A 19145-nucleotide genomic window follows, 5' to 3' on the forward strand; every position below is an offset into this window, starting at 1 on the left:
CTAAATAGTTATACTATATGGAAACTATCTAGTTTCTATACAATTGCAAGAAAGTTAAATTATCTAGTTTCTGTATAGTTACAGTACAGTATTCTATCTAGTTTTTAGATAATTGTACTATATAGAAACTACCTAGTTTCTATTTATTTACTGTACAGTTATAATATCCAGTTTCTATACATTTACAGTATAGTTTTACTATCTAGTTACCAGATACTTAAATATGGAAACTGTCTAGTTTCTATACAATTACGGTATTATTATACTTTCTAGTTTTTAGATAATTAAACTTTATGGAAACTATTTAGTATATTAAGATTATTTATAAAGGTCAAGATAATTCTGCTATCTAGTTTCTAGGTACTTAAACTATGTGGGAAACTATCTAGTGTATCTATAGTTTATTTAAAGTTGGTTTAGAATAAGTTTTCGTTATCACTAATAATTTCTGTTATCTCATAACATAATTTATTAAATTGTTTTATATAATAATAATAATAATAATAATAATAATAAACAAGTTGTAAATTCAGATGTTCATTATATGAACATTTTGCTTCCTCTTTACGATCACCAAAAAAATTCAATTTTTCTTAGGCAGACGATTTTATTGCATATTCTTGCACAAAATACACCGAAAAGTGTAGAAAAAAATTGACACATAGATCCGAGTAGAGGAAAACCCTTTTTATGACCAATAACGCACCCAAAAGCATAAAAAACTTACCAAAAAAATTCAATTTTTCTTAGGCAGAAGATTTTATTGCATATCCTTGCACAAAATACACCGAAAAGTGTAGAAAAAAATTGACACCTAAATCCGAGTAGAGGAAGACCCTTTTTATGACAAAAAACGAATCCAAAATCATAAAAAACGTTCCAAAAAAATTCAATTTTTCTTAGGCAGAAGATTTTATTGCATATTCTTGCACAAAATACACCGAAAAGTGTAGAAAAAAATTGTCACCCAGATCCGAGTAGAGGAAGACCGTTTTTTTGACCAAAAACTCATCCAAAAGCATAAAAATCTTACCAAAAAAATTCAATTTTTCTTAGGCAGAAGATTTTATTGCATATTCTTGCACAAAATACACCGAAAAGTGTAGAAAAAAATTGACAGCCCGATCCGAGTAGAGGAAGACCCTTTTTATGACCAAAAACGCATCCAAAAGCATAAAAAACTTCCAAAAAAAATTCAATTTTTTTTAGGCAGACGATTTTATTTCATATTCTTCCACAAAATACACCGAAAAGTGTAGAAAAAAATTGACACATAGATCCGAGTAGAGGAAAACCCTTTTTATGACCAAAAACGCACCCAAAAGCATAAAAAACTTCCAAAAAAAATTCAATTTTTCTTAGGCAGACGATTTTATTGCATATCCTTGCACAAAGTACACCGAAAAGTGTAGAAAAAAATTGACACCCAGATCCGAGTAGAGGAAGACCATTTTTATGACCAAAAACGCATCCAGAAGCATAAAAAACTTACCAAACAAGTTGTAAATTCAGATGTTCATTACATGAACATTTTGCTTCCTCTTTACGATCAGCAAAAAAATTTGCTTCCTCGTGGAGAAAGCAAAGTATTATTGCTAAAATTGCTGAGGAAAAATTTTCAAAAAATTAAATTCGCTAGATAATCTTTCGGGAATACCGCTATAGTGATTAGAAGAAAGTTCTGAACAAAAAATGTATGGCGCACTTTTTGATTGGTCCAGCGGATGCTGAGCTAAACTAGAAAACAAATTCAGAAAAATTTTCGAAAAACTTAATTCGCGAGATAATCGTTGGGGAATTCCACCAAAAAATAGTCAAAAAGTTTCGAACAAAAAATGTATGGCGCACTTTTTGATTGGTCCAGCGGATGCTGAGCTACACTCAAAAATATTTTTGAAAAATTTTCGAAAAATTAAATTCGCGAGATAATCGTTCGTGAATACCTCCAATAAAATAAGGAAAAAGTTTCGAACAAAAAATGTATGGCACACTTTTTGATTGGTCCAGCGGATGCTGAGCTACACTCATTAAAACTGGGGAAAAATTTTCGAAAAAAAAATTTGCCAAATAATGACTCGGGAATAATGCCAAAAAATTGAGCAAAAAGTCTCGAACAAAAAATGTATGGGGCACTTTTTGATTGGTCCACCGGATGTTGAGCTACACTCACTAAAAGTGGGGAAAAATTTTCGAAAAAAAAAATTTGCCAGATAATGACTCGGGAATAATGCCAAAATCTTTAGCAAAAAGTAGCGAACAAAAAATGTATGGCGCACTTTTTGATTGGTCCAGCGGATGCTGAGCTACTCTCAAAAATATTTTGGAAAAATTTTCGAAAAATTAATTTCGCGAGATAATTGTTCGGGAATACAGCCATAGTGATTAGAAGAAATTTCTGAACAAAAAATGTATGGCGCACTTTTTGATTGGTCCAGCGGATGCTGAGCTACACTCACTAAAACTGGGGAAAAATTTTCGAAAAAAAAAATTTGCCAGATAATCGTTCGGGAATACCTCCAATAAAATAGGGAAAAAGTCTCGAACAAAAAATGTATGGCGCACTTTTTGATTGGTCCAGCGGATGCTGAGCTACACTCACTAAAACTGGGGAAAAATTAACGAAAAAAAAAATTTGCCAGATAATGACTCGGGAATAATGCACGGAGAAAAATGGAAAAACGAATAAAGTAACTTTTACTACTTTAAAAGTAAAATTGGACCTGACCGAAGTTTCTGCGCATCTCTGGCAACTTTTACTCGAAAAATAGTAAAATTGACTATTTCTGTAGTAAAATTTACTGTTTCCGTAGTAATTTTTACTATTTCTGAAGTAAATTTTACTATTTTTGGAGTAAAAGTTGCCAGAGATGCGCAGAAACTTCGGACAGGTCCAATTTTACTTTTAAAGTAGTAAAAGTTACTTTTTCTTTTTTTCCGTGTGCCAAAAAATTGAGCAAAAAGTCTCGAACAAAAAATGTATGGCGAACTTTTTGATTGGTCCAGCGGATGCTGAGCTACACTCACTAAAACTGGGGAAAAATTTTCGAAAAAAGAAATTTGCCAGATAATCGTTCGGGAATACCTCCAATAAAATAGGGAAAAAGTTTCGAACAAAAAATGTATAGCGCACTTTTAGATTGGTCCAGCGGATGCTGAGCTACACTCAAAAATATTTTGGAAAAATTTTCGAAAAATTAATTTCGCGAGATAATTGTTCGGGAATACAACCATAGTGATTAGAAGAAAGTTCTGAACAAAAAATGTATGGCGCACTTTTTGATTGGTCCAGCGGATGCTGAGCTACACTCAAAAATATTTTGGAAAAATTTTCGAAAAATTAATTTCGCGAGATAGTTGTTCGGGAATACAGCTATAGTGATTAGAAGAAAGTTCTGAACAAAAAATGTATGGCGCACTTTTTGATTGGTCCAGCGGATGCTGAGCTACACTCACTAAAACTGTGGAAAAATTTTCGAAAAAAAAAATTTGCCAAATAATCGTTCGGGAATACCTCCAAAAAAATAGGGAAAAAGTTTCGAACAAAAAATGTATAGCGCACTTTTAGATTGGTCCAGCGGATGCTGAGCTACACTCAAAAATATTTTGGAAAAATTTTCGAAAAATTAATTTCGCGAGATAATCGTTCGGGAATACAGCCATAGTGATTAGAAGAAAGTTCTGAACAAAAAATGTATGGCGCACTTTTTGATTGGTCCAGCGGATGCGAAGCTACAATCAGATAAATTTTTTAAAAAATTAAATTTGCGAGATAATTGGTCGGGAATACCGCCAAAGTCTTTAGCAAAAAGTAGCGAACAAAAAATGTATGGCGCACTTTTTGATTGGTCCAGCGAATGCTGAGCTACACTAGAAAACAAATTTGAAAAAAATTTAGAAAAATTAAATTTTCCAGATAATCGTTCGGGAATACCGCCAAAGTTTTTAGCAAAAAGTAGCGAACAAAAAATGTATGGTGCACTTTTTGATTGGTCCAGCGGATGCTGAGTTAAACTAGAAAACAAATTTGGAAAAATTTTCGAAAAACTTAATTCGCGAGATAATCGTTCGGGAATACCTCCAATAAAATAGGGAAAAAGTTTCGAACAAAAAATGTATGGCGCACTTTTTGATTGGTCCAGCGGATGCGGAGCTACAATCAGATAAATTTTTTAAAAAATTTAAAAAAATTAAATTTGCGAGATAATTGGCCGGGAATACCGCCAAACTCTTAACCCGGGAGTCTCGAACAAAAAATGTATGGCGCACTTTTTGATTGGTCCAGCGGATGCTGAGCTACACTCAAAAATATTTTTGAAAAATTTTCGAAAAATTAATTTCGCGAGATAATTGTTCGGGAATACCGCCAAAGTCTTAACCCGGGAGTCTCGAACAAAAAATTAATGGCGCACTTTTTGCTTGGTACAGCGGATGCTGAGCTAAACTAGAAAACAAATTTGGAAAAATTTTCGAAAAACTTAATTCGCGAGATAATCGTTCGGGAATACCGCCAAATTCTTTAGCAAAAAGTCGCGAACAAAAAATGTATGGCGCACTTCTTGATTGGTCCAGCGGATGCTGAGCTACACTAGAAAACAAATTTGAAAAAATTTAGAAAAATTAAATTTTCCAGATAATTGTTCGGGAATACCACCAAAGTCTTTAGCAAAAAGTAGCGAACAAAAAATGTATGGTGCACTTTTTGATTGGTCCAGCGGATGCTGAGCTAAACTAGAAAACAAATTTGGAAAAATTTTCGAAAAACTTAATTCGCGAGATAATCGTTCGGGAATACCTCCAATAAAATAGGGAAAAAGTTTCGAACAAAAAATGTATGGCGCACTGTTTGATTGGTCCAGCGGATGCTGAGCTACACTCAAAAATATTTTTGAAAAATTTTCGAAAAATTAATTTCGCGAGATAATCGTTCGGGAATACCTCCAATAAAATATTGAAAAAGTTTCGAACAAAAAATGTATAGCGCACTTTTAGATTGGTCCAGCGGATGCTGAGCTACACTCAAAAATATTTTGGAAAAATTTTCGAAAAATTAATTTCGTGAGATAATCGTTCGGGAATACCTCCAATAAAATATTAAAAAAGTTTCGAACAAAAAATGTATAGCGCACTTTTAGATTGGTCCAGCGGATGCTGAGCTACACTCAAAAATATTTTGGAAAAATTTTCGAAAAATTAATTTCGCGAGATAATTGTTCGGGAATACAGCCATAGTGATTAGAAGAAAGTTCTGAACAAAAAATGTATGGCGCACTTTTTGATTGGTCCAGCGGATGCTGAGCTACACTCAAAAATATTTTGGAAAAATTTTCGAAAAACTTTTTTTGCCAAATAATCGTTCGGGAATACCTCCAATAAAATAGGGAAAAAGTTTCGAACAAAAAATGTATGGCGCACTTTTTGATTGGTCCAGCGGATGCTGAGCTACACTAGAAAACAAATTTGAAAAAAATTTAGAAAAATTAAATTTTCCAGATAATCGTTCGGGAATACCGCCAAAGTCTTTAGCAAAAAGTAGCGAACAAAAAATGTATGGTGCACTTTTTGATTGGTCCAGCGGATGCTGAGTTAAACTAGAAAACAAATTTGGAAAAATTTTCGAAAAACTTAATTCGCGAGATAATCGTTCGGGAATACCTCTAATAAAATAGGGAAAAAGTTTCGAACAAAAAATGTATGGCGCACTTTTTGATTGGTACAGCGGATGCTGAGCCACACTCAGATAAATTTTTTAAAAAATTTCGAAAAAATAAATTTGCGAGATAATTGATCGGGAATATCGCCAAAGTCTTAACCCGGGAGTCTCGAACAAAAAATGTATGGCGCACTTTTTGATTGGTCCAGCGGATGCTGAGCTACACTCAAAAATATTTTTGAAAAATTTTCGAAAAATTAATTTCGAGAGAAAATTGTTCGGGAATACCGCCAAAGTCTTAACCCGGGAGTCTCGAACAAAAAATGTATGGCGCACTTTTTGATTGGTCCAGCGGATGCTGAGCTACACTCAAAAATATTTTGGAAAAATTTTCGAAAAATTAATTTCGCGAGATAATTGTTCGGGAATACCGCCAAAGTCTTAACCCGGGAGTCTCGAACAAAAAATTAATGGCGCACTTTTTGCTTGGTACAGCGGATGCTGAGCTAAACTAGAAAACAAATTTGGAAAAATTTTCGAAAAACTTAATTCGCGAGATAATCGTTCGGGAATACCGCCAAATTCTTTAGCAAAAAGTCGCGAACAAAAAATGTATGGCGCACTTCTTGATTGGTCCAGCGGATGCTGAGCTACACTAGAAAACAAATTTGAAAAAATTTAGAAAAATTAAATTTTCCAGATAATTGTTCGGGAATACCACCAAAGTCTTTAGCAAAAAGTAGCGAACAAAAAATGTATGGTGCACTTTTTGATTGGTCCAGCGGATGCTGAGCTAAACTAGAAAACAAATTTGGAAAAATTTTCGAAAAACTTAATTCGCGAGATAATCGTTCGGGAATACCTCCAATAAAATAGGGAAAAAGTTTCGAACAAAAAATGTATGGCGCACTTTTTGATTGGTCCAGCGGATGCTGAGCTACACTCAAAAATATTTTTGAAAAATTTTCGAAAAATTAATTTCGAGAGAAAATTGTTCGGGAATACCGCCAAAGTCTTAACCCGGGAGTCTCGAACAAAAAATGTATGGCGCACTTTTTGATTGGTCCAGCGGATGCTGAGCTACACTCAAAAATATTTTGGAAAAATTTTCGAAAAATTAATTTCGCGAGATAATTGTTCAGGAATACCGCCAAAAAAAATTTTTGGAAAAAAGACGATAAAAATTTTTTTTTGAGGTATTTTTAAAAATCCTTTGGTCAGATTTGAGATATTAATATGATAAATGAGCCTACCAAATTTTATCTAAATCCATTAAAACCTGTTAAAGTTATCTTCTAAACAAAAAAGGGATCCACACACACACACACACACACATACATACATCCGGACAATTGATCAGGATCTCATATAACATGTTTCTATAAAGAAAAAAATTTGTTTCCGCCACTTTGAAAAGTTTTATAAACGAAAGGACTACAAAGCTTCCTCCACGAGGAAGCAAAATAATTAAAAATTTAAATTGGATAGATTATAAATATCAAAAATAAAATAATTATTATTAGTAACAAAAATAGTAACAATAATAAAAATAAAAATAATAATAATAATAATAATAATAATAATAATGATGATGATAATAATAGTATTGTTTTTTATAATTTTTTTTTAAACGGATTTCAAGAGTAAATAACGTTGTTCACAGTTTATTTTGAAAAGCGTACATCCGTATATGACGATAAGATAAGTTAGGTAACTGATTAATAGCTTAGCTGATAGTTATCATTGTATTTCAATGCATCGAATGTTAGACAGTTTTTATACCGATCTAAATTTTCTTTTTTAATTAATATAAATATATAAATCAAAAAATATTGTTCTTAATCTACATTTTAATGTTTTCTGTTTTGTTTAATTATTGACGTGCCTACGAAATTAAAGAAAAATTATTGGTTTTTTTTTTGAAAATAAAAAAAAAAAAAGAATATGGGAAACTCTAAATCTAACTTTAAAGAACTTACACCTGAATTATTAGACGAATACACGGAACTTACTTATTTAAGTAAATCAGAAATTGTTTAGTAAGTAGATTATTTTTAATAAAAAAAAAAATTCCATTTTTTTTTTTTTGGTTCTTACTTTAACAAGTAAGAAGAAAATTATTGATTTATTTAAAATTTATTATTTACAGCATATATAAACTTTTTAAACAGGCAGATTCAAAGAATATTAACAATGATATTAATTATAGATTATCGATGGAAAATGTTTTAAAAATTATTCCTCATTTACGAGTAAGTTTCTTAAATATTATATTATAATCTGAAAATAAATTCGGATTTTTTTAATAAAAAATTAAAAATGTCATTTTTTGCTTTATTTATTATTTTTTTTGTTATTCATTTTTTTCTTTCATGAAAGTATAATAAAATATTTCTTTTTATAGAAAATTTTATACATTTGGTCAAAAAATAATTTTTTTTTCCTTTTTTTATGCCTTCGTAGCTCAAATATATATATATATATAAAATTTTTAAATTGAGAATAGATGATGCCATTTTATAACCCGCGTGATATCTATCGAGATTTACGATTTAGCTTCAACAATATTTTCCAGTCTACCCAATATTCACTCGGTTTCAATAATTCATTTAAACCACTCACTGAACACATATGCGATTTTCTACGCGAATTTTACCACTTGAAACCAAAAAACATTTTACACAAAACTGCATCTTTTATTATATATCATTTTTATTTGATTTTTTTTTTTTGTGTAATTATTCAAATATATTATATTTTAATTTTTTATTTTAAATTCTATTATAATATTATTATTATTATTATTATTATATAATATTATAATTACATATATATTATTTTAATTACCATATTATAATAAATTATTTATTTATTTATTATTATTATCATATTATTATATTTATTTAATAATAGTAAGACTAAAAATAAAATTATTACTGTTATTATTATTCTTTTTTTTTGAATAACTTACTTTTAAATATTTTACATATTGTGATAAAAATTGTAGCATAACCCTTTTCGAGAATCAATATTTCGGGTGTTTTCGTCCAGAAAAGATGGAAAAATGGGCTTTGAAGATTTGTTGGATTTATGTTCGGCCTTATCTGAAAAATGTCCCGAAACTGTTCGATCTTCATGGGCATTTCAAATATTTGGTACGCTTATTCATTAACTACCTCTATATTTTAATAATCATAAATAAATAGTACATATAGTTTAAAAAATTTAATTTTATTTAATATTTTTATTTATTTTATTATTTTGAAATATTTTGTGAAAATTTAAAGAAATAAAATTTCTTTTACATATTTATATATATGGAAAAATTACATTTTAATTGTTTGAAAATATTATATTTACGAGGAAGAATAAAAATAAAATAGGTCAGGATTTATTTTAAAATATATATATATATATATATATATCAATTGAGAATAAAAAAGAAGAATAACCGTTTAATTAAATTCTTTTTAAATAAGAGAAACGTATATATAATATACTTATATATAGTATATATATTTTTTTTTACTTTCAACAAAAAAATAAAAAAAAAATTCGGATGACAGTGTATTAGTGCTTTTTGAGTGTCTTTGCTTCAATCTGTATATATATCGAGTGACATTAATTAAGAAAAAAAAGTCCAGCTTGAACTCAAAGCTCGTTAAATAAAATTAAGAAAGTTAGAATCACCTGCGACGTTCGTTGCTGGGTCATCGGTTGATATTTCTTTTTGTGAGAATCCTCTCTTTTCAGCATAGAATTTCTTTTTCTCGTTTGTATTTTTCTTTTTTTTTTTCTTGAAAATTTAAACAAACTGATCTTTATACTTTCTTTTTAATTAGTTATATCGTCCCTCTTTTATATATATATATATTTATTTTTATAAATAATTATTTTTTTATAATTTATTTTTTTTCCATTGTGTACTTATTACCAAGTATTTATGTTACTACTTTACTACCATTAGGTATTTTAATTGTAATTATTTTACTGTTCATTAGAAAATTAAAAACCAAATCTTAATTATTTATATTTTATATTTTATATAATATATAATAAAAATATAAATATTAATATAAAATATTTTTTTTATATAAATTTTTGTAAACATAAATATTCAAAATAATTATTATTTGATGAATTTTTTCAAGAATAAGAAAAATGTAAATTTCGATGAATTCACCCTTATTGTATTTGCGTTGAAGTGAAATATGCTGGTACTTAACTGGTACTGTGTGTATGTGTGTGTGTGTATGTGATGGGGTATATAATGTCAATCTTCACTTTTAGACTTTGACGGCGACAATCAGATCTCGCTCGATGATTTGATCGAATCTGTTGAGAGACTGACAGGATTCGAAAATAGAGAGGCTAAAATTGATCGACATAGCGCTGAACTTATTGCTCAATTGGTTAGTATTCGACAATTAAAAAAAAAAAAATTCTTATCACATTTTTTCTCTATATTAAAAAAAAAATGTTCCTTAATCCAAAAATTTAATTATTCACTGAAAAAAAACAAAATAAAATTAAGGGGGGAACACCAGTTGTAACTTTCGAAAAATCAATTTTTTTTTTTGTGCATTTTCTTAAAGTACACATATTTAGAAATGTGTCTGTAAATTTCAAAGTTGATCCGGTGAAAAATAAATGAGATATACAGAACACTGCATCGGCGCGTCCCGTGGCTTCATACAAGGTGGCCAGCCATAACTGACCCTAACGACAGATGGCCTTTTCCTATGATTTAGAAACGGCAACCACTGCGGAAGAGTTATTATATGGTCCAAGAATCGATGACTCTTTGTAACTTGGAAACAAAATTTCTTCTGAACAAAAAAAAGTAAGTTGAAACTTTGAATGCGTTTTTCTCAAAATGACATTTTCCAAGTCGGTGACCACGATTACTCGAATACCATTAAACCGATTTATTTAAAATTTAGTGTGCTTCATTTACACATATAAGTCTAGTTCGTGATCGAAGGATTTTTTTTTTTATGCAAAACTTTTTTTTATATAGCTGAAAATCGACCGTATTTTTTTAACGAAAATCATACTTTTGACTTTGACAGGTCGCCATTTTGTCAAATTTTTTTTTTTTTTTAAATCCTTCGATCACGAACTAGATAATCTTATAATAAATGTAAATCAATTTCATTTTTGTATTTCAGACGAAGTATACTTGCAGAATGCTGGTCACCGCAATTCGCCTTTTTTCTTAAGACGCCACTTCAATGGCTCATATCTCCAAAAGTTTTTGTTAAAAAAAATTTTTTTTTCTTTTAAATTACAGCTTTTTACATGTACTTTTAACTAATAAATAGTATTCTTTAAAAAGATTCATTGTTCTTTTGGAAAATATTCTTGAAAAAAGCATTATTTTTTGAGTTACAACTGGTGTTCCCCCCTTAATATTAATTTTATTTTTCAAAATTTTTTTATTAAAAAAAATAAAGATTCAATAGAAAAAAAATTAAAAAATCGACAAATTAATAAATAATTAAAAATGGTAAAATTCGAAAAGAAATAGATTTTTTGCAATAATATTTTGAAAATAGAGTTTTAGTTTGATTATATATTAATAGTAAAGATAATAATAGGAGAAAATAATTTTCTACGAATGCAAAGTAATAAGTGCATAGGTATATATATATTCATTGAAGGCATTATCACGCTTTGGATGCGATATGCGATGCTGTGAAAACTTTTCTCAGTCTCGATATGAGGGGCTATTATGGCTTATGGGGACAATAATGCTATTGTCTTATGTGCCATAATAGAGGCATAGAGCGAGACACAGCACTTCCGCATGAACCAGACACGATTCATGACTTTGGTATAGATTCTACAATATTTATACGCACATACTTTTATCCAAATTGTTAGAGCAGAAGTCGAGAATTCGAGAATTGCGATTTTTTTTCAACAGTAACTGAAAAAAAAGATTCTTCTTCTTAAGAAAATTTTATTTTCTCAATTTAATTTCTATTTCATTTCATTATTTTTTTTATTAATTTTGTATTATTATTGTTATTGTTATTTTTATTATTATAAAATAATTCTAACAGTAATTTTCTGTTTTCTCCCACAATTGCCATTTTGAAAATAAAAGAAAAAATGACTTTTCAAAACTATATTATTATTATAAAAATGCCATTTGTCTCCGAAGCGTTCTTGTATTTTACGAAAAATATTTTCTTCAGAGAATATTTTTTAATTCTCAGATGAGAGAGAAACCTTTTATAAAATTCTCAAGATATTTCCCAAGGAACTGATGTTTTTTAAATTTGTGAATATTTTTTTTCTTTCACAAAAAAAGAGAATATACACATATTGTCCCATGGAAAATTTGAAAATTTAATGTATTATGATTTTTTAAACATGTTGGGCAAAGGTTAAAAATTTCATGATATTAATAAATTTTTGAGGTTTTTTTTTTTTTTTGTCTGATAAATTATTCCCAACATAAAAGAAAACTTGTATAAACTCCAATGTCAGTAAAATTTGTTTCCATTTTCCGCAGAGAATTATTATTTCTTGAAATAGGAAAATCAATTTTTTTTTTTATTTTAATTAAGTCTAATTTATATGAAATTGGGTCATTTGTAAATGAAACAATTTAGTAGTGAAATCTCTTTGAAAATAATTTACTGACATTATCTATATATGCACTTGTAATAAATGGACATTAATTGATGACTGTGAAGAGACGAATCAAATTATTAGTAATATGGATGTTTCAGTACTCGGAATAATTATCTAGTAATATATATATATATATACTGTGAGCCAATTAGTTAGCATTATCTCAGCAATTGATTGGATAATTTGTACAATTTATATTATTATTGAGCGTTAAAAGAATATAATTTGTTGCATTTATATTATAGTGAATGACAATCAAATTTAAGTGGAGTTATATTAACCACTTTGTGTCGTTGTTTAATAGACTTATTCACTTGATTTATTTTCAATATCCCTCTTTTGTGCAAGTAATTCTATTATTTTCCCCGCAATGCGATATTTATTGTTTTAACGACACTTTTCACATTTTGAAATATTTCACACTATAGATATAGGTATATTTATTCCTAACAGCTCATTTCGCTTTCAATATAACTCCGTTAATGGGTCGAACTTTTTTTTCCCAATAAAAAAAAAATCGTGAAACTCTTGTTGAAATTTATCGCTGAAAAATTGAATGAAACGAAATTTTAAGAAAATATCTTTTAAATATTTTTTTGTCTTTAGTTAAAAAATAATTTTAATTTTCTATTAGGCACTTGATGAATTGGATATCGTTCAATGTGGATGCATATCACAACAAGAATTTATTCACAATATTTCCAGAATGCCTGATTTTTCTCACACATTTCAATTTATGCCATAATTAATTGTTGAGAATAATTATTCAAAAAAGAAGTCATTTAATTATTTACAAAAAAAGAATAACTATTATAATTGTAATTATGTCAATAAAAAAGTATTGAAACTAAACAGAAAAAATGTCCTTTAATTTTTAAATAAGAAATTAGAATTAAATAAAATTTTCATTTATTTAATGACACTTTTTTTTGTTAATTTAATTATTTTCTTTTAAAGTATAAAAATAAATGATAACATTTTTCTTATTGGCAAAAGTGATCTTTACAAAAAAAATTGATATAGAAGTGAATTTTTTTGTGCTAATAATTTTTGTCAATAATCGAAAAATGCAATAATGAATGGAGAAAAAAACGAAATAATTCAGTAAATTGAAGAAAAGAAAGAATTTGATACCTGAAGTTGAAAAAGTAGCTCGTGGAATTTTGGAATAATCGGTTTGTCAAGAGAACATTTTAGCGAGCTCGGGTCATTTCTCAAGTGGGAGTGAGTTTGAAAAATAGTCTCAATTCGAAAAGGAGTTAACGTTTAAAGGCCAATGCGATTGCCACTAGTTGTAAATGCCAAGCAAGTAACGTCAGATACTTGAAAAGATGCGACTAAAGTATTCGTTTTTTTTTCAACAAATTCCTATATATCCTTTCCACTACATTATTTTCTTTTACCTGTAAAAATAAAATTTATTTCAATTTTTTTTTTTTATTTACATACAAAAAAATATATTAATTATATTCTTACCTTTTTCTTTTATTCATGCTTTGAGAAATCAATTTTTCAGAAATGAAAAATTCTTATTGTATTCTCAAAGTAATTTTTATTGAAAAGTCGATTTTTTTGGACATTTACATAACTTAAATTTTCTATTACGCTCAACATAAAGAAGATTAAATATATACATATATATTATCCGTAGACAATTTTAAAGCATTTATTTCCAAATATTTTTTTTTTTTATTAAAAAGATATTCAACTGGAAAAGAAACTATAAATTTAAAAAAAGAGGATGATGTCATAAAACAATTAAAATATTATTAATGACATTTTAATTATGGATATAAACATACAAAAAACAATTAATACTACTAAATACAAACTATATTTTTTTACTGGTATAGAAGCAATCTTATTTTCATTTCATCTGGTATTCAAAATATCATAAAAACAATTCAAATTTAAATTTAAAAAAATTTCTCCCATATTCACACTAAATTAATGAGAAATTCGCCGAGTTTTTTATTGGTATCATCTAATTTGGCACGTTTTGCTTTTACCGCATCCTGGGGAGTTATTTTCTTTTGTTTTGAATTCATAACTGGAAAGAGTTCGGGTCTTGAATGACCACCAAAACCATCGAATGAAGCAGGTCCCAATCCTTTTTGAATCTTGAAAATTAAAAAATAATGAAAATTTTTAAATAATTGAATCATCAAAAACATTTAATTGGAACTTTTGAAAATAATTAATTTCTTAATGAGCTAAACTTGAAATTTTTGAAAATAATAATTGAATTTTTTAATTTTAATTCATCAGTTTGAAAATTTAGTAGCTTCTGATCAAAATTAGTATTAAAAAAAAGTAGCTCTGCCCATAAAAAATATCAAAAAAGTAAAAAGTACTTCGAAACCTAAAGTAAATAAAATAATTTTAAAAAATTCGTTTAGACAAATTTTTAACTTACAGTAGATGCATTTGAAAGTTTCTTTTTCCTGAAAATTGAATGACCAACACCAACAGACGAACGTTGTGCATGAAGTTCCTTTAGCGCTGATATTCCTTTTGATTTTAAACGAAGATAGGGAGAATTTTCTTCGTTTCCTTTTGTCTTACGAGTTGTGGAATTCTGAAAATATATCTTCTTCTTTATTTAAATAAATTAATTAAAGCGGAAAAAAAAAATTAAAAGGAACCAGTGAAAATTGATAAAATGTCAGAATTTTATTTTTACTTACCGATGTTGCTCCTTCGTCTGAACTATCTTCGCTTATTACAATAGGTGAACCTAATAAATATTGATTTCTTGATTTTGGATTTTCAGTCACATCGTCGTCATTGATGAGAATTGGTGTACCTAGTGAATATTTTTCCTTCAATGAGGGTTTTAATTTTTTAGCTTTGGGAATATCTTCCAAATCATCGTCATTTAATTTACGAACTAATTCTTCTTTTGATTTTTTATTTTCTTCCGAATTAGTTATCACATTTGATTCATCTTCTTTATCAGATGTTTCATCATTTTTTTCGTACATTTTCAGTCTTCTTTTTAAATCCAATCTTTTGCTTTCGCTGATGGCAAGTTGTTCATCTAAATTTCTATAAAAGAAAAATAGTTAAATATTTAAAAACACATTTTTAATTAATAAAAACTTACTTTCTTTTTGCCAGTTCATCGGCAAAGATGTTTCTTTCTTTAGTTAACGACGAGATATCTTGATGTAAATTTTTAATCATTGTTCTCTGCTCTTTTCGTTTGTTTGTACAACACAACAATTCTCTAAAAGAAAAAAAAATTGAATTAAATACACAATTGTACAAAAAATGTAAAATTTAGAATTTAATTTTTCTTACTGTTTGAGAACTTTTATGTATGTTATAAATGTTTGAGGATCTCTTGTCTCCTTAATCATTTCATCAACATTGTCATAGGATGAACTTAACAAAGTTTGTACACTGAAAAATAGAATTTCTTTTTTAAATTCCGTTGATAATAAATAAAATAATTAATTATAATATAATTATGAATTACGTACTTTCGACTCAATTCAACGTGTTTTCGTAATCTTTCCAATTCATGTTTTTGTTCATTCATTATTTTATGATTTTCTCGAAGTAACATAACTTGTTCGTTTAATGCAAAATTTGCCGAATTTTTTAAAGCAATTTCATTTTCTAATTTTCCAATTTCTTTTCGAAGCCCATGAACTTGTTTATCGGCTGTTTCTGCTTTGGATACATAATGTTTTATATCCTTTTCCTTTAATAATAATTTAAATTCAAGACTTTCAACGCGACTTTGAAGTGTTGTACTGTCTTCTGATATAGAATCATTATTTGAAAAGTTAAAATAAAGCCTGTGAATTTTAGCCTGAGAAACTTTCTCGCGACATTGTGGACATGTTTTCGATCTAGAAAATTAATATTTAAAAGTGTATAAATTATTACGCAGAGAAGTGTCATTGAACTCTGAAAGAAATTGATAATTCTGGAATTTACTAGTGACATTTAATTCGCATTTAGCAGTAATTTTTAAATACATAAAATTGTTTATTACATTAAAAAACATTAAAAATTTTAAAAATTCTCTAATACGACAAATATTTAACAGTATTTATTAATATTTATGAAATTTTATAAGGGAAAAAGAAATTTAAATACCTTTCAAGCCACTGTGTTAGACACGGGAAATGAAAAATATGTCCACAAGGTGTATGAAATATATCTTCGGATGGCAAGAGTAATTCTCTGCAGATAACACAAACAATATTCATGATTTTCGTTGAAATTAATTCACTTTTGTTGGAAAATGTTAACTATCAAAACAACATAAACAATGCCAATGATGCAACGCATTTAGAAAAATGTAATTTAATTCGCGTCTATGTTCAATTAACGATTGTTTAATGACATTCACCGGTTGACAATTAATTACATTTTTTATTTACCACATTTTGGTTTTTTTTTTAAGGAGAGAAAGGAATAAAAAAAGATTCTACTTGACACAATTGTCAAACACGACGTAAGTAACCTAAAAAACACTGGCTTTTAATTTTAGTTGCAAATTCTGTCGATAATGGCGCTGCTCACTTTTGGCGCCAAGTTGAAATATTATTTAAAAAAGAAATATACGAAATCTTTTTATTTAAAATATGTAAAAACGAATTTTATATTCTGAATATAATTTTATTGATTTTCGTCTACAAATATTAATACAACGTAGGTATTTTTTTATACGATCAACATAAAGTCTCTTAGACAATCTTAAAGCTTGACGCCTTACTTTAAAGATATTATTAAAATTATAAATGAATTTTTTTTTTTATTACGATAATATAAACATAGAAAAACAATTAATAATACTAAGTAGAAAATACTTTTTTTTAGTCCTATGAAAATAGTCTTTTTTCACGTATCAATTTTCATCTTGCATTTTAAATCACATGAATTTTTTTTTTTTTAATATGATCATCTAAATTTGCACGATTTACTTTCACAGCATCCTTTTTTTTTTACTTTGGATTCATCACAGGAAAGTGATCTTTGAATGACTATATTAATTTCTTTTTTCCTTACGTAATAATATTCTTTTCGATCTCAAACGAACATTGGGGGCATTTTCTTTGTTTCCTCTTGTTGCATTCTAAAAAAATAAATGAATACATTTTTTTTTTTAAAGTAAATTCATTAACTAATAAAAAGAATCAAAGAAAATTATTTATAAAGTGAAGAAAAAATATTCTGTGTAAAAAATATTTTTATTTTTACTCACCGATGTTGTTTCTTCGTCTGAGCTATCTTCACTAATTACAATTGGTGAACCCAATAAATATGTATTTCTCGATGAAGGTTTTGAACTTCGAATCACTAGATCATCATCATTAATGACAATTGAATTATCCAGTAAATATTGTCCTTGCGATGTGGGTTTTAGTATTTTAGCCGTTGAAACACCTTCATTTGAATTTACACTCAATTTGCGCACTAATTCCACTTTTGATTTTTCCCTTTCTTCTGAAGAAATTACCACAATTGGTTCATTTTGTGTGTCAGATATTGCCATATTTTTATTATATATCTCAAATTGTTTTTCCAAATCTAAACGCTTTTTCTCGCTGATTGCTAACATTTCTTGTAGATTTCTAAAAATTAAAAATTTTAAATAGATAATTAAAAATAAGATAAATAAAATAATATTTATTAATAATTACATACTTTTTTCGTAATTCATCGAGTCTCTTTGATCTTGCTTGTAGTTCTTCTATATTTTTATTCTTTTCCATAAGTAATTGAACTTGTTCTTTTAGAGAAAAATTTTCAACATTTTGTAAAGTTAATTCAGTTTCTATTCTTTCAATTTCTTTGCGAAAACCAGGAATTTGTTTTCTCAATTCTTCTGCTTGTGAAATATATTGCTTTATATCCATATCTTTCATTAGCAATTTAAATTCAAGATTTTCAACACGACTCTGAAGTGTTGTACTGTCTTCTGATATAGAATCATTATTAGAAAAGTTAAAATAAAGTCTGTGAATTTTAGCCTGAGAAACTTTTTCCCGACAATGTGGACATGTTTTGGATCTAAAAAAGGAATTTTTTTTTTGGTATAAAATAGGTTATAATACAGAAATGTCCTTATATAGTTATTAAATTAGTCTCATTTTTTTTTTAAATTGAATTTTAATTTTAATTTTCATATGAAAAATTATTTATTGAACAATTTTTAGAAAAAGCCAAATACCTTTCAAGCCATTTTGTAAGACATGGAAAGTGGAAAATGTGTCCACAAAGTGTAGAAAATAGTTCTTCTGTAGGCAAGAGTAATTCCGTGCATATTTCACAAGAAAAATACATATTTTTCGTTAAAACTCGTTTAGTTTAATGCGTACAATATTAACGTCAAAACAACACAAACAATGCCGAACAGAAGCAGCGCATTTAGAAAGATAAAATTATCATTCGCACCTAAGTTCATTAACTTCAAAAATTCATTACTATTTAATGATATTCACGAATTAGATGTAATTTTTTTATTGTATAATAGAAACAGAAACTTTTCTTCAGAAAAACAAATTCGACTATTTGTTGATATAACCTAAAAATTAGAACTTTAATTTTAGTTGTAAATTACGCCGATAGTAGCGCTGTTCGACAATTTAAAAAAGGCCATTTTAACAAAACAAATAAACATATTAAAAAGAAAAGTTTGTTAATCAAATTGGCTAGACTTAATCCAAATATATATTTTGTTTGAAGAAGAAGATAAAAAGAAAAAGGTAATCGTAATTTATTTTTATTTACAATATTTACAGGATTATTTACATTTACAAAAAAAAATACATTTATGGTGTTTACAGAGATTTAACATTTAATTATTATTCATATTCTAATATTTATTTTT

General features: G+C 27.7%; 3 protein-coding genes across 4 annotated transcripts; 1 reads left to right on the forward strand and 2 right to left on the reverse strand.

The window, feature by feature from the left end:
- The first annotated feature begins 7378 nt into the window (after nucleotides 1-7378).
- Nucleotides 7379-13086, forward strand: LOC127277303 (calcium and integrin-binding protein 1-like). 2 transcript variants are annotated; one of them, XM_051298325.1, is made up of 5 exons: nucleotides 7379-7689; nucleotides 7800-7902; nucleotides 8658-8805; nucleotides 9941-10062; nucleotides 11314-11566. In XM_051298325.1, the coding sequence occupies exons 1-5, from the start codon at nucleotides 7595-7597 to the stop codon at nucleotides 11425-11427; spliced, it is 582 nt and encodes a 193-aa protein (XP_051154282.1). In that variant the 5' UTR covers nucleotides 7379-7594; the 3' UTR covers nucleotides 11428-11566. The 2 variants fall into 2 exon arrangements, with proteins under 2 accessions (XP_051154282.1, XP_051154283.1); XM_051298326.1 differs by lacking the exon at nucleotides 11314-11566 and adding an exon at nucleotides 12930-13086 and having other exon boundaries at nucleotides 7384-7689.
- Nucleotides 13087-14059: 973 nt separating this feature from the next.
- On the reverse strand, nucleotides 14060-16799 carry LOC127277300 (E3 ubiquitin-protein ligase TRAIP-like). Its single transcript, XM_051298321.1, has 7 exons — nucleotides 16406-16799; nucleotides 15781-16155; nucleotides 15599-15700; nucleotides 15402-15524; nucleotides 14983-15343; nucleotides 14712-14873; nucleotides 14060-14415 (listed from the first exon to the last, which is right to left on the reverse strand). The coding sequence occupies exons 1-7, from the start codon at nucleotides 16516-16518 to the stop codon at nucleotides 14233-14235; spliced, it is 1419 nt and encodes a 472-aa protein (XP_051154278.1). The 5' UTR covers nucleotides 16519-16799; the 3' UTR covers nucleotides 14060-14232.
- A 110-nt stretch (nucleotides 16800-16909) lies between these two features.
- Nucleotides 16910-18868, reverse strand: LOC127277302 (E3 ubiquitin-protein ligase TRAIP-like). The gene is made up of 4 exons (XM_051298324.1): nucleotides 18486-18868; nucleotides 17960-18325; nucleotides 17517-17886; nucleotides 16910-17387 (listed from the first exon to the last, which is right to left on the reverse strand). The coding sequence occupies exons 1-4, from the start codon at nucleotides 18596-18598 to the stop codon at nucleotides 17301-17303; spliced, it is 936 nt and encodes a 311-aa protein (XP_051154281.1). The 5' UTR covers nucleotides 18599-18868; the 3' UTR covers nucleotides 16910-17300.
- Nucleotides 18869-19145: the final 277 nt, after the last annotated feature.

The sequence above is a fragment of the Leptopilina boulardi genome, unplaced genomic scaffold, assembly GCF_019393585.1.
Source record: "Leptopilina boulardi isolate dan_hultmark-lab unplaced genomic scaffold, ZJU_Lbou_2.1 LbouV2_165, whole genome shotgun sequence".
Classification (NCBI taxonomy): Eukaryota; Metazoa; Arthropoda; class Insecta; order Hymenoptera; family Figitidae; genus Leptopilina; species Leptopilina boulardi.